Consider the following 14,944-nt stretch of genomic DNA (forward strand, 5'->3'; position numbering starts at 1 on the left):
CAAATTCAAAGCTAAAGTGTGAAAGCTATACCAGTGGCCCTGGGGAAGTGCTGCCCATAGGAAAGCAAAACAAAGGGAATCTTTGTGTCTCTTCTCTATGGTTCAATTAGAGCAAAGAACACTGCTTTCTCTGCTTCCAGGAGGGACAGAACCTCCCTGTGGTTGGTTTTTACCACAACATGGAACAGTTCAGATTGCCATGTCTGAGAACATAATATGTACATATTTAATAATCACGTTGTTATACCAGTCCAAGGACAAAGTCACCCACAGGAAATATGGACAAATGGTCTATTTATTATGCTATACTTTCTGTATCTTTCTAGGAGCTATTAAGAAAACGACTGGCAGTGGGATGAGTTTTCTGTGTGTCTAATCTGAGAAGAAAATATTTTCAGAGGACTCTTCTCTCTCCTCTGTAGTCACCAAGACTAGGAGAGTTCTGACTATGGAGCACCCATGGTCATGTCCTCCCCTGGTGTCCAGAAACTACAGTGGATCCCAGGCACTACCTTGTTGGCTGAGGGAGGGCCGCCCCCTGTGAAGGGGGGCAGGCTGAGGGCTGCGACGGCTGCGGCGATGATGATTGCTGCTGCTGCATGCGATCCTGCAGGCTCCGTGCTTTTCGAATACTGATTTGCAACTTCTTATCGACTAGGGCTCTGCTGTGCGTGCTAGAGCTGGCACCATGCAGGGCAAGTCTTAGTTTAGCTAAAATGCAAAAGAAAATATAGCAGAAACAGAACACAAAATACAAACAAAAATAAAAATAAAATTGAACCAAAAATGAGCAAAGATATGCAGTAAAACTCAAAATGTGCAGCAGGAATGCAAGGCATGGACCATGCACATACTGTCCAGGGTACAGAGCTGGCTCTGGCTATAAGGAACATTCATGGGAGCCATGGAGGCCAAACAGATTAATCCAAATTTAAAAAAACAAATAATAAAAAGCTAAACTAAAATGAGTTAAGAAGATAAACTGGTGCTTCCATCTTAGAGACTGCCACTCTCATCCTTTGCAACTGACCTGTCCGACTCTGGTCTCCACACTTTGCTCCCAACTTCCCCTTCCCGACAGTCAACAGCAGAAATAAGATCCAAATCTGCATCTGTCTTTACAGAACACAGCTTCTTGTGGGTCACATTTAAGAACCAGATATAAATGCTAAGCCTTAGTCCTTCACTGTAACCTTATGGTGCAGCATACCAGGAAAGCAAGGGAAGAACATGAATCATATATGCAGTGCAAAGTCACAGGCCTGGGAAATCACAGCCAATATATTCATTTCTTCTTGCCATAAGCTCCACCTAACTAGTCAGTGACTAGAGAAAGAACAGACTAATCTGAAATCTGACGTCTAACTTGGGATAAGAAGGTAGGCATGGCTGGATAGTTCATCTACAGACTCCTGATGAGGTCATTCCAGTAAATATCCATAGGCCACATGACAGCGCAGGGCACACTTAAAAATCTGAAGGGCAACAATAGCTAAAGGGCCTCAGTTTGGGAGACTGACAGTGAGGAGACATAAAAGCTGTTTTCATCCCAACTGAGCGATGACACTAATAATACCTATCTCAAAGTTAGTCAAAATTGCCATAGCTGTAGCAGTTAGAGTTACTTACAGATAGCTTCGTTACAGAGAGCCAAAGCTGCAGCACAGTCTCCCTTCTGTTCCAGATGCAGCGACTCTTCAAACACTGAATCTGCCTCTCGCAAGGACCTCTCAAAGCCGTCACTCCTCCCTGAAAGGGCCAGTACTTTTCATTTTCATTACAATTTGTTCCACCTTTTTCTATGTAGTATTGTTTCCCTTAAGGGCACATAGATCCTTGCTGCTGAGCCTTTAATCTACCCTTATTCTAACTCTCCATTGCTATGAAGAAGTCTCTGAAACATGTAGGACATCCATTTTTGCCTTAACCAAGACATTGCCAAGGCCATGAAAAAGGAGTATGTCATTGTCCACCACATATTCCAACTCCAAGAGCTCTTAAGGGGGTCCCTCCAGAAAAGAACACAGTATTGTCTACAGCAGAAGGGTGGATTCTTATGCCTGGAACTGACCTGTTTCCACAGTGCAACAAGATACAACCAGTGTCAGAATGCCCCAGATCTCTACAGAGACCTCTACTGCTGTGTTAAGGCAAAAGTGGCTTCACTACTCTGTGGAAAGCCATCTGTAAAATTTCTTTCCTACATCAATTCACAGTCCTCTCTGTACCACCCTCAACTGGAAAATTAGTACACCTCTTGGGCACGGGTGCTTTACAGTTCCTAACCTCAATATATCCACCAGGGCAGTTGAACAGCCTTTGTTGTTGGTTTGCAACCACATTCCTTTCATCAGCACTCCTAAGTATTTTCTTTTATCATGCTCTTGCTTGCCAAACCTACTGCAAAAGTCACTTTCCCATAGAGGGAGCATGAAATATTCCTTCCTCCCCTGAAAGCAAATGTGTACCAAAGCAGGTGCAAAAGAGTTCAAGTACAGTGCCAGATGAAAAAGCAAGTACTGCAAGGTCAACTTTTGTAAAAGAACGCTCAAGTTTATGTGTCCCTTGGCTCTTACTCACTCATAAACTGGTAGTAAGCTGTATTGTAAATTCACTCACAATGCTGAATTTTGGTGAGTTTTCACATGCTCACAAGAAAAAAAATGTCAGAATGTCAGTCATTTCTCCCATAATCTCCCCATCTTCCACTTACCTCCAGCTTGACATGGTAAGAAAGGCTCTCCCATACCCCTAACATTAATTTCCTAATTCATTGTGGCCTTTGGAGAGCAATGGGAGGGCAGTGAAGTAGTAAGTTGGTTCTGAAGAACTTGGCATTCAGGTTCTATCCCACATCAAGAGATCTGATACCTACCCTCCGGGCCTAAGGTCTCATAATATTTGACAATTGGATCTATATAATCTTTATAATGAGAGATGTTAGTGAGAGCCATCAAAACAAAAAAGTTTCTCTATAGATATATAGACACACTACAATTGATCACTGTACTAGATTTTAATTATAATCCTCTAGAATCTTAGCACTCCATTCCTTGCTCTTCCAGGAGATTCTGAATCAAAGTGTATGAAGAATTAACAATGAAATGTGGCCACGATTCCCTCTCAACTTTCATGTACTGCCCAACTAACAAAGGAAGGGAAAAAGGTAAGGGAAGGAGATGAGTATAGAAGCATAATAACTCTGAGACCCCAGTGTGATATGGCTTGAGGACAAAAAGGGAGAGAAGACTATCCAAATGTAGGGACAGCTAAGGAACTAGGAATTTAAAACTAATTTGGAAACAGATACAATGCCTTGGGAAATATAAGGCAACAATTACCTCAAATCAAAAGACAATAGGATTAGAGGAGAAGAATGGCCCCAAATAGGCCCCCAAATTAGCCCAGTGGGAAGTGGGAAGTGGTCAACAAGAAAGCAGCCACCCAAAATAGCACAGACTCCTATTCTTTGCACTATTTTAGCATAATGTTACATCTGGGGATTCTGAATAATAAGAATAATAAATTCATTTTATAGAAAGATACAAGTTCCAGGAGCCTATTTAAGGTATAACTCCTACTTTTCCTATTTTAAACTCCTATTTTGAAGACTAATCTCTTTTGGTACAAAAGGACATCCTAAAGCAGTGAAAGGAAAAAAAAAGTAACTAGTGTGGGGCAGTTGGAGAAGCATCATAAAGTCCACAAAAATTGTATGAGATTGGGAAATGAATCATCAGAGGATCAAAAGGCAATCAAGCTCTGTGTTCTTAGAACCTGTTTGGTAGACCCACTTCCTTGAAGCTCCAGGTGGGAAATTTCAAGGGTGTATTTCCAATGAGCAAGTAGAATTTCCCTTATCGGTGTGGCTTACTCACTGCCCTGTTCTGCTATTTCTGAATTGTGATTAGCTTTATTTACACCTTCTACAGTAGATATGTGCATGGGAAATATTTTTATGAATAATACTATCTCTCATCTATAGACTTTTAATAGATGAGCCCCATATCAGTGCCTGTCTTCCAATCAACAGGCTTGTCACCTCCTACTTCAGCTAGTTCTCACTAAAATGAGTGAATTATGATAAAATACAACTTAGCTAAACAGAAGACAGGAATTTATAAGCCTGAATATTTTTTTCTTTCCTCTCTTCTCTGTCCCCATCACCCATAACCTAAAGTTCAGAACAATTACCCTGATTCTGCAGTTCATCCAAGTCCATGAAGCGACTGGGATGAGGGTTAAATCCTTTAGCTGCCTCTAATTCCTTTTCCCGTTTCCTGCGAAGTTCCTGTTCCTGGGCCCTCCTGGCCACTTCCTCCTGCAATTCATCCAGCTCGCTTTTGGAAGAGAGCTCCCCACCTGGAATACAAGCAAGGGAGAAGAGAAATTGCCACATTTCCATAACTAATATGAAGCACCTGCTGCATTTATGGCCACTGCATTGCCTTTCCTTTAGAAGTCTTTATTCATTTTGGAATTCATGTTTTGGATAGTGATTTCCATATCAGATTCAGGGTGAGATCTGGGCTATGAATTATAATGATAATGATGATAATGATAAAATATTTATTGAGTGGCTTTATAACAACGATAACAATATAACATTTGTTGAGCATTTACTATATGATGAGCACAGTTTTAAGCAGTTTTACATTCATTATTTAATTATCATGACAACCTATGAAGTAGATACTATTATTGCCTACATTTTAGGAAAGAAGAAATGGACACACAAAGAATAAATAACTTGCCATGACAACGATAATAAATGATGGAGCTGAATAAAGTCAAATAGGTTGGGGCGCCTGGGTGGCTCAGTCGGTTAAGCGTCCGACTTCGGCTCAGGTCATGATCTCGCAGTTTGTGGGTTCGAGCCCCGCATCAGGCTCTGTGCTGACAGCTCAGAGCCTGGAGCCTGTTTCATATTCTGTGTCTCCCTCTCTCTCTGACCCACCCCTGTTCATGCTCTGTCTCTCTCTGTCTCAAAAATCAATAAAATAAATAAATTAAATAAATAAATAAATAAATAAATAAAGTCAAATAGGTTAAATTCATAATCCATGCTCTTAACTATTAGAGAGCATTCTCAACCATGTGCTGCCACTGATTCATTGGGAAACTTCAAGCAAGTCAACTTCTCACCCTTAATTTCTACCATCTCTTTTAAAGAGTTTATAAAATATCCAGTATAAATTCAATTTTATAAATGTTCATAGATGGAACCAAATAGATCCCAAAGGACATCCATGATATATTAAGTGAAAATTCAAGTGACAGAATAATATATATGACTTCATTTTATTTTTTTTCAACGGTAGTAATAAACTTATCCATATACTTACATAGGCATACAAAAAATGTAGAAAAACATATACCATGATGCAAACACCGGTTCCTTCAATTTGAAGAGGGAGAGAGCAGGTTACTAAATTGTTGGACTTATTTTTACTTCCGTAACTTTTTAAAAGAGTGATCAAAGTTACCAGGCAAAAATTTTTGTTCTGTGCCAAAATAAAATGATAGGATCAATTGTGAGCCACAAGTATTCATGCCTTTGTATACTAAGGGTCTCCTATACAAAGAGGACAGTATGGTGTGTGAGGAATTTGTTGTAACTCCTTGCAAAATATCTTTTACCAGTGGAGGAATAATATTGGTGGATTCTATCCAAAGTAGTCCAGAATTAGGGCTATTAGAGAAGTCATGAGACTCAGTCTTTAGTGACCTGAAAAGGTACTGGCTATCTAAAGAAAAGAGAAGGGGGAATAGGCTCATGCATGACCACAAGCTTCTCAAAGCAATGTTAGTCAACGTGAAATAAATTAAAATGTAGTAAGTAAAGCAAATGTATAATTTCATTAAGAAGCATGAATTTCTTCCATGGGTTTCAAATTACAACCTACTCCAGCCCAGGATTTCAGAGATACCTGCTTCTGTTGGTATTGTTCTGTTCTGCCACATGTTAGCAACCTAATGGCACTCACACCTAAAAGAATTCATGCCTTGTCATTACTGCTGCATACTTCCCTTCCAGCCACCTCTGAGAACTTTTGGTGGCTATCAAGAGAATTGGCAGTCATACCATTAAGACTGGTCTTACCTCTACAGGCTGGTACACAGTATTCTGTCCACTTCTTCCTAGTAAGCTGACCACAGAACTACATCCAGAAGCTCATTAAATCAGACCATAGTTAAGGTTTCTGCCCACATACTCTACTCCCAATTGATCTAACAAACCAAAAAAAGGAGGGGGGGGTGGAGGGGATGAAGGTTGATCTGTAAGTTAGACAAGTAGCTCCCAGAACTCCCTAGTTAGACACTCACCACCTTCCCTTAGCCATTGCAAAAAGTCTCTATCTGGGGAGATTGCCTATGTATCACCTCAAATTTCAGCTTTAAGTAAGTAAAGGATTTATTTTAAACCATTTAGACTGGGTCTCTACTTAAGTGGAATATGTACTGTAAGTATATATGTGTATTGTGAGAGGAATGTAAAAGGGAACTAAAACCTCTAACTACCTCAAATCTCTACCCTCAGTGTCTCACACCTGAAATTCCAGTATTCTTTTACATTTAGGCTTTGACTTTAATTTTAAAATGCTAGTTTCTCTTAGAAAAAGCATGCTTTAAACTATTTCCAGTCATTTACATTTAGTATGAAGGAGTCAGATCATTCCTGGAGAGCTCATTTTAAGAAGGAGTATGAGGACACAAGACACACTCAAGAAGGGAAAATAGGGATACTGGACAGGATACAGAGGCAGGGATAAGGATAGGTTTAGGTTTACTTATTCCCCAGTTTTGCCTATAGCCTTCACATCCCCCTTTGTCATCTCAATTCATAGAACTAAACACTAAGAAATCCATTCCCATGAGGCTTCCTCTACACCAAAGGCAAAAACTGGCGAACTTATTCCTGTGAGGAATGCAGGTGCTACTGACACAGTTCACCATATTTCTGTTCCTTCTTGTTCCAGCAAGGGTTCTTGCCAAGGTGGAAAGAACAATCAGGAAAGCCATGATGGAGAACAGAAAGTAGATAAATCCAAAGATGGGACAGCTCAAATGCCTCCGTATTCACATAGTGATGAAAACTTAAAGTATAACCATCCTCCAATTTCAAATATGCTCGGGTAAGGCTATTTCCCAAATAGATTTGGCAGTCAAATCCAGTCCTCCAAGTCCAGTGTCTTTCTGCTTACCTGAGAGGTGCTGATTTTTTGCCCAGCTACTCCTGGATGCTGTGGAGTCCGCCTCCAGTATGCTACTGCTGTGAGACTTGGGGATGTGACGCCAGGAAGGTGCCAACCCAGCTGATCTCTTAGCACTTGGATCCCTTCAAAAGACAAACCAGAGTCTAGTGAAAACATCAGAAGGGTGTTAACTTGCAACATTCCTAGGACTAAATTCCCTCAAAAACCAATAAAACATCAAACTAATATAAAATTGAAGTATCTGCTAAACTACCTCTGAAAGTATTTCCCCCATCTTATCTCATCTCATTCACATTTTGTGCATCTAGCACAGTGTCTGGCAAAAAAAACATATTCAATGAATCAATAAATATAAGCTCTCACATGGGTTGCCTTCCTCTTTCTTACACCTTTGTGGCCATCTTCTCATGTGTAAAACTCAACAGGGTCCTATGTCAAGGGATGAGCAATGGGAAAATATGAGGGTGTGATTATCACCTTTGTAGAAGACAAAATCACTCTTTTCAAAGCAGCAACACTGTTAGGAAACTTGCCTCTGTGGCAACTTAGTAGAAACAATGTATGAAGATCTAAAATTTATGGGGCTCCTGGGTGTCTCATTCTGTTGAGCATCCAACTCTTGATTTCTGCTCCGGTCACGATCCCAGGGTCATGGGATTGAGTACGCTATCAGGCTTCGTGCTGAGCGTGGAGCCTGCTTAAGATACTCTCTCTTTATCTCTTTCTCTCTCTCTCTCTCTCCCTCCCTCCTTCCTCTCTCCCTTTGCCTCTCTCCCCTCCTCGTACTCTGTCTCAAAACATAAAATAAAATAAAATTTACAAAGCAAACTGGGCCCTATGGACAGGACACAATGAGCACTATTAAACCATCAATGTTATCTTAGAGAATTATGAATATCATTGGCTTCATAAAACACAGAATCCCTGTGACCCTTAAAAAAAAATAACCTACCCTAAATGAAAGGCAAGAATAGATAACAACTGTATTTACTCTCTGATGATAGGACTACATGTTTTGATTCACTAATTCTTCCATTTTAAGTTATTTACTAAACTATTTTACATGTAATAAAGTTCTTTCTCAAATGCCTTTGCTCCTTCTCCCAGCAGAGGGTGCTGTTGCTATAGAAAGTTGACAGAGCACCCCTATGTTTATTGCAGCATTATTTACAACAGCCAAGATAGGAAAGCAATGAATGAATAAAGAAGATGATATATATACACGTATATATAATGGAATATTACTCAGCCATAAAAAAGAATAAGATTTTGCCATTTGTGACAACATGGATGGACCCAGAGGGTATTATTATGCTAAGTGAAATAAGTTAGATAAAAACAAATATAATTTCACTTACATGTGGAATCTAAAATATAAAACAAATGAACAAATAAACAAAAACAGAAACAAAAATCACAAATACAAAGAACAAACTGGTAGTTGCCAGAGGAAAGGGGGCTGGGGGAAGGGTGAAATAACCGAGGGGGGTTAAGAAGTATAAATTCCCAGTTATAAAATAAATAAGTCACAGAGATAAAAAGTAAAGCATAGAGAATACAGTCAATAATATTGTAATAATATTCTATGGTGACAGATGGTAACTACATTTATTGTGGTGAGCATAGTGTAATATAAAGAACTGTCCAATCACTATGTTGTATACCTGAAACTAATATAACATGGTACACCAACTTTATTTCAATTTTGTTTTATTTTTTTTAGGTTTTTAGTGTGATTGTTTTTTTAAATTTTGTTTAAATCCAAATTAGTTAATATATAGTGTGATTATGGTTTCAGGAGTAGAATTCAGTGATTCATCACTTACATATAACACCCAGTGCTCATCCCAACAAGTGCCCTTCCTTCATGCCCTTCACCCATTTAACCCATCCCCCCCATTTCAATTTAAAAAAAAGAAAGAAAGAAAGTTGATAAAGCACAATACTTTGCCTGCAAGATGGTAATAAAGTCCTTTTCTCCATTTATCTGACTTGAAAAGCCTCTTGGTGACTCACATTGCTGCAAGGGACAATGAGGCAATTCAAAGGCCAAACAATACCTGCAGACACTGGAGCTTTCAGGCAGGGCTGCATCCAGGCTGATGGGGCTGCTGCTGTTCCTCTCACTGCTCTCATAGCCAGATTCCATTCGCTGTATTAGGCGAGGGTGCTGTTCTAAAAGGTGAGAGCCTGGCCGTGCTGGGCCCCAGGGCTTGTACTGGGGGCTGGGTCCACCAGTTTTAATGTCGTAAGCAGGTGGCTTGCTTAGTTCATCTGGCATAAATTCTTTAGCTATCCCGATCAAAGGACAGGTATGGAAAAGGAGGTAGATTTAGCATCTGCCTCAAATTAAACATAACCAACCCTCCCTCCAGCTACTCATTCACTGAACTCCTATCTCCAAAAGGCTCAACATCAGCATATAAAAATGCACCTTACTGACTCTACCAGAAAATCCAGGTTTTTAAATACATAAGTCAACTTTATTCAAAAGCCCAATTCTTCTCTATCTCCTCACCTGAATCCTCAGAAAAGGGGCTAAGCTGGGTATAGCCACAGTGCTTCCTTTTGTCCTTACTAAAGATACTGTCAATATTCAGAGACTCCCGTTTGGGTCTCCACGTTGGACGATACTTGCTAGAAGAACTGGATTTTGACTCACTGCTGGTACTCTCTACTTCCCAGTCACGAGAATGTAAAGGCAGATTTCTAGGAGGCTTTTTGTCAGTTTGGTCTCCTCCCTTCCCCACGCAGGGAGATCCTAGGTTGGTCTGAGAAGCCAGTGATGGTCTGTTGTGAATCATATTGCTGACTGTCTCTTTAAAATCCCTTAGTCTATTGGTGCTGCTAGATGGTTTAGAGGCATTCCTTGGAGCCTGCTTCTCTTTCAATGTTTCTCCTAAAAACACAAAGAATGAAACAAATATAAATGTTTAAAGTGATCACAGATACCTAGACCCCAAAGTGTAAAAGCAAGGAAAGCCCTTTGAGCAGAATAGAAAAGCCAGTATGGACTATGACAAAAGCTGCCAGAGTGAATGAAAAAAGACAAAGAGTGCAGAGTGGCTTGCCTTCACTGTGGTACCCTGAGGCCTGTGGCTCATCGCCTTTCCTCCTAACCCGACCAGAGTTCCTCTTGCGTTCTATCAGTGACCCTTTCTTGGATGTGAGTTTCTGATTACATTCACTATCAGTCAGGTGTCCTGAAAGAACAAGGAAATGGGGGTAAGCTGGTATCTGAAACTTACCTCCATCCTCTTGAGAACCTAGCTTCCCTTTGGGATTCACAGCAGTGCCACAAATTTGGTATACCCATGAATCAGAAGCTGTAGGGGCTAAGGCTATCTGATTTAAGTGTAGCAGGAATCTCTCAATAGATAAATGCGGAGAAGCTCAAGTATTTAATGGGAGCTTCCAAATTTATAATGTCTCCTGAACAATTACCAGTCTTGATCCTGCCCGTAGTCTCTCCCAGTGACCCAGAAGGACACATTACTTGCTAATTTTTAAAACGTGACAGTTTTAGGGGCGCCTGGGTGGCGCAGTCGGTTAAGCGTCCGACTTCAGCCAGGTCACGATCTCGCGGTCCGTGAGTTCGAGCCCCGCGTCGGGCTCTGGGCTGATGGCTCAGAGCCTGGAGCCTGTTTCTGATTCTGTGTCTCCCTCTCTCTCTGCCCCTCCCCTGTTCATGCTCTGTCTCTCTCTGTCCCAAAAATAAATAAACGTTGGGGAAAAAAAATTAAAAAAAAAAAAAAAAAGTGACAGTTTTAAAGATTGTATAAAAATGTCATGTATCAATATGTTTTCATTCTCATAAATAGAAGATAGAGCTTTCCTTTTATTTAGCAACACATCAAGTAAAGCCTAATTTTTATTATACCTAGTATTATCCAAGTTGCCCCAGCCTTTGCCCACAAGAGGTCTGATTGTGGGTGGCTCCCTCTCCCCACCTCCCATTCAGTTCTAAACCTTCCTTAAATGTTAATCATTTAAAATTAGGACATTTGAACTCTGCATAATTCTCATTCCCATCCACAATGAGTGCTTTACCAAACTTGGCTTCACCCAATGTGGCTTCACCCAGGTATTACACTTCAAAATTCCTCAGTATTGATTTCTGGGAAGCCCAGAAAATACATAACTTGTCCTGCTTCACGCCCATAGGATGTAAATGTAGGAGTCTGATTTGATAACAGCAAAGGTCAGATTCTAAAGGATATAATCACCTGAACTGCTGGAAGCCAAAAGTGAATTAAGCAATTGAATTAAATTGGAAGGCAGGTTTAGAGACAATCCTCTAGGTTTTCAAATGAACCATGAACTGTTTTCATACGTTAGTATATGAAAATTCTTGTACATATTCAGGTATCAGCACTGTAGTGACATGCCCATCTCTTTTCAATCAATCACCAATGTAATCTTTTATTGCTTTATATCTGATCCTTTGCTACCTCTGGGCCCCCCAAAAAAAAAAGATTTAAGAAAGGAGAAAATCACTTGGAGCAACTAAATCTGCAAATGTTAAACCAATGAGAGTATGCTCCCCTACCCCAGCCATTCACAAACCTTTAACATAAACCTGACTCTGCTGGAAAATATGCCTTGTTTATCCTGTTATTTGGCTTCTCCCTGACTCACAGTTTCAGAAATATGGTCTTAAAAAAATCATACTTTGCAGTAGTCATCTACACAATAGTCATCAAAAGAAACCCAACATGAGTCTGACCAAAGCTCTAGGTCCAACTGCCAATTTATAAGAAATACAGAGAACACAGAAACATGCTAAAGTTTAACATAGGAATACAATCAGCAAATTTTAGAATGTGGGGAATCTATAGGACAAAGTACCTAGTTGTTCAACAATAAACTGCAAGGAAAAAATGGAGGAGAAACCTATACTTTAAAAGAAACATAAAAGACTTATCAATTCATCTCACTGCATAGACCTCACTTGGATCCTGAATCAAGCACACAAACCATTAAAAAATAACATTTATATTTGGATATTTGAACACTCATTGGTTACTTAGTGGTTTTTAGGAATTATTGTTAATATTTTTTAAGTGTGATAATGATATGTTTAAAATGATTTTCTTATATTTCAGATATACTAAATATTTAGACACATTAAAATATTTATGGAAAAGGTGATAATATCTGGAATTTGCTTCAAAATAATCCAGGAGTAGTGAGAGTAGATAGAAATACAGACAAAACTAGACTGGCCATGACTTACAATTTTTAATTTTTTTTAATTTTATTTTACAGAGACAGTGTGTGAGAGCAGAGGAGAGGGGCAGAGAAGGAGAGAATCTTAAGCAGGCTCCACGCTCAGCACTGAGCCCGATGTGGGGCTTGATCCCACAACCCTGGGATCGTACCTGAGCCAAAATCAAGAGTCGGATGCTCAACCGACTGAGCCACCCAGGCACTCCAAGCATGAGTTATAATTACTGATACTAGTCAATGAGTCCATGGAAGGGTAGTATACTATTCTGATACTTTTGAAAATGTTTAAAATTCTCTATTTAAAAAAAAAAAAGGTATTTACCCAAAAAATACAAAAGTACTAATTCAAAGGGATACATGTACTCCTGCTGTTTATAGCAGCATTATCTACAATAGCCAAATTATGGAAATGGCCCAAGTGTCCATCAGCTGATGAATGGATAAAGAAGACACAGTATATATATATACAATGGAATATTAGTAAGCCATAAAAAATTGAAATCTGGCCATTTGCAATGACATGGATAAAGTTAGAGAATATTACACTAAGAGAAATAAGTCAGAGAAAGACAAATACCATATGATTTCACTCATATGTGGAATTTAAGAAACTAAACAAATGAACAAAGGGAAAAAAGAGAGATAGAGAGAGAGGCAAACCATGAAACAGACTCTTAACTATAGAGAACAAACTGATGGTTACCAGAGGGGAGGTGGATGGAGGGATGGTTAAACAGGTTAATGGGGATTAAGAAGTGCACTTGTGATGGGCACCAGGTATTGTACAACAAGTGCTGAATCACTATATTGTACACCTGGAACTAATAATACACCATATGTTAACAAATGGAATTTAAATAAAAACTTAAAAAGGACCACCAATCTGAAACCATGAACTCACTAATTCCCACGTCTCTAGAGTATGGGCACTGTTCTGTGTATTAGGTGATAAATTTTTCATCTCATCAATCAGTCACTCACTGTTCTTTGTATGCCCTGTATTGATTTCTTCCACCAACAACAGGTACACTCTTCAATAGAAGAACAGAAAAATTCAAGAATGTTCTCCACATAGAACTCACAATAACAAACAAGCTAGCTTTCTTTCTTTGGCCTTTCTATCCTTCAGGAAGCAAGATGATGAGCACACATCCATGCCCATAAATATGCCCCTGCTCTCAAAGCCCTTCACTTAAGATAAAGCCTGGCATGAGAACATGATGAGGTGCAAAACCATAAGGGTTTATTGGGACACTATGAGAAGCACAGGGATCAAGAATACAGCAAGAAAAAAAAAAAAAGGCAGATTTTGGAATAAACAATCACATTAATAATCACATTACAATCATCCTTATTGATATGCTACTGTTGATAGGAAAATGTGCAATGGCACATCATCATTCGGTCAGAGTTGTGTTGCTTCTTTTCATCCCACCCAATTACCCAAGTTCTCCCTTTGCATGACAAACGTTTCTGACTTGCCCCAGTTTCTTTTTCTTGGGAGAATCTCTGTGCAGGAACTGAATCAGGCAAGCAGGGTCCACTGTAAAACTCCCTACCTGTGTCCCGACTGCTCTGAGACGTGGAATCATTCTCCACATTATAGATGACTGTCCCCTGAGATTCAGAAGAGAAGTGACTGACCACAGACTCATGGTGGGAGTGTTTGTAGGGATAGCTCTCCGTTGAAGAATCTGTTCGAGTATCACTTGAGATGGAGGGCTCCCTCCCTGAGGGAAGGAGGAGACACATATGCCAAAGTAAGGAAAGAGAGAAGGACAGTGACAGAGAGAAGGCAAACAGCTGGATGGAAACAAAGGTCCATAAGGCAAGAACTTCCTAGAAGGAAGGGTGAGAAGGATATACCAGAGCCATTCTTCCCAACACCCAACTTCCATATTGCCCAGACACACAAAGAATTCCTCCCACTCCTGTCCCTACCTTGCTGAAGCCCTCACTTTGCCTGCCACTGTGAAAAACTGTGGGGCTTTTAGAAAACCTATGGGAAAAGTGGAAGAAAGGAAAAAGTTGTGAAAAGTAAGATCTATTTAGATGGAGAGTCCCAGGCCGACCTGGCAATAACTAGTTGTTCCCCATCCCATAATTTTTTTCCTATACTGCCAGAAATGTCACTTTGATTTTAATTGATATTGTAAACATTTTAATATATCTGAGAAATTATGTGGCTGTTACTTATACTTTAGAGTAAATTAGTTCAATCAGACTACTTTCCTCTGAACAACTCACTGAGATGAGCACAACAGTGGAAATGGGTGTTTGACTGAAAGGAGAAAAAGCAGAGCAGGCCTGAGTTGGGTACGAGGCTGGGAAGAACACCAGGTACCACGCAGGAAGGAGGTACAAAAGGGAGGGGGAAAAATTCCAAAGACAAATGTGTTCTCTTTCAAAATTATACTCAAGGACAATCCTAGATCTAGAAGACAAAAAGAATATTTCTTTTTTCTCCTTTTCAGAAATCAAGCCAAAACCATTAGGGC

The 14,944-nt window shown here is 39.8% G+C and overlaps 1 protein-coding gene across 20 annotated transcripts in view; it reads right to left on the reverse strand.

Moving 5' to 3' along the window:
- Nucleotides 1-14,944, reverse strand: part of USP54 (ubiquitin specific peptidase 54) — a 133,690-nt gene that overhangs the window by 18,132 nt on the left and 100,614 nt on the right. For 10 of the 20 annotated variants that reach the window (XM_045439585.1, XM_045439590.1, XM_045439587.1 and 7 more), the window contains 8 exons: nucleotides 14,006-14,176; nucleotides 10,289-10,420; nucleotides 9,736-10,116; nucleotides 9,278-9,509; nucleotides 7,206-7,339; nucleotides 4,195-4,362; nucleotides 1,630-1,764; nucleotides 513-711 (listed from right to left, as the gene is read on the reverse strand). In XM_045439585.1, the coding sequence (XP_045295541.1) occupies nucleotides 513-711; nucleotides 1,630-1,764; nucleotides 4,195-4,362; nucleotides 7,206-7,339; nucleotides 9,278-9,509; nucleotides 9,736-10,116; nucleotides 10,289-10,420; nucleotides 14,006-14,176 (1,552 nt within the window). The remainder of the gene's footprint in view (nucleotides 1-512; nucleotides 712-1,629; nucleotides 1,765-4,194; nucleotides 4,363-7,205; nucleotides 7,340-9,277; nucleotides 9,510-9,735; nucleotides 10,117-10,288; nucleotides 10,421-14,005; nucleotides 14,177-14,944) is intronic. The other 10 variants (XM_045439594.1, XM_045439591.1, XM_045439598.1 and 7 more) reach the window with 7 other exon arrangements.

Source organism: Leopardus geoffroyi, chromosome D2 (genome assembly GCF_018350155.1).
Source record: "Leopardus geoffroyi isolate Oge1 chromosome D2, O.geoffroyi_Oge1_pat1.0, whole genome shotgun sequence".
Classification (NCBI taxonomy): Eukaryota; Metazoa; Chordata; class Mammalia; order Carnivora; family Felidae; genus Leopardus; species Leopardus geoffroyi.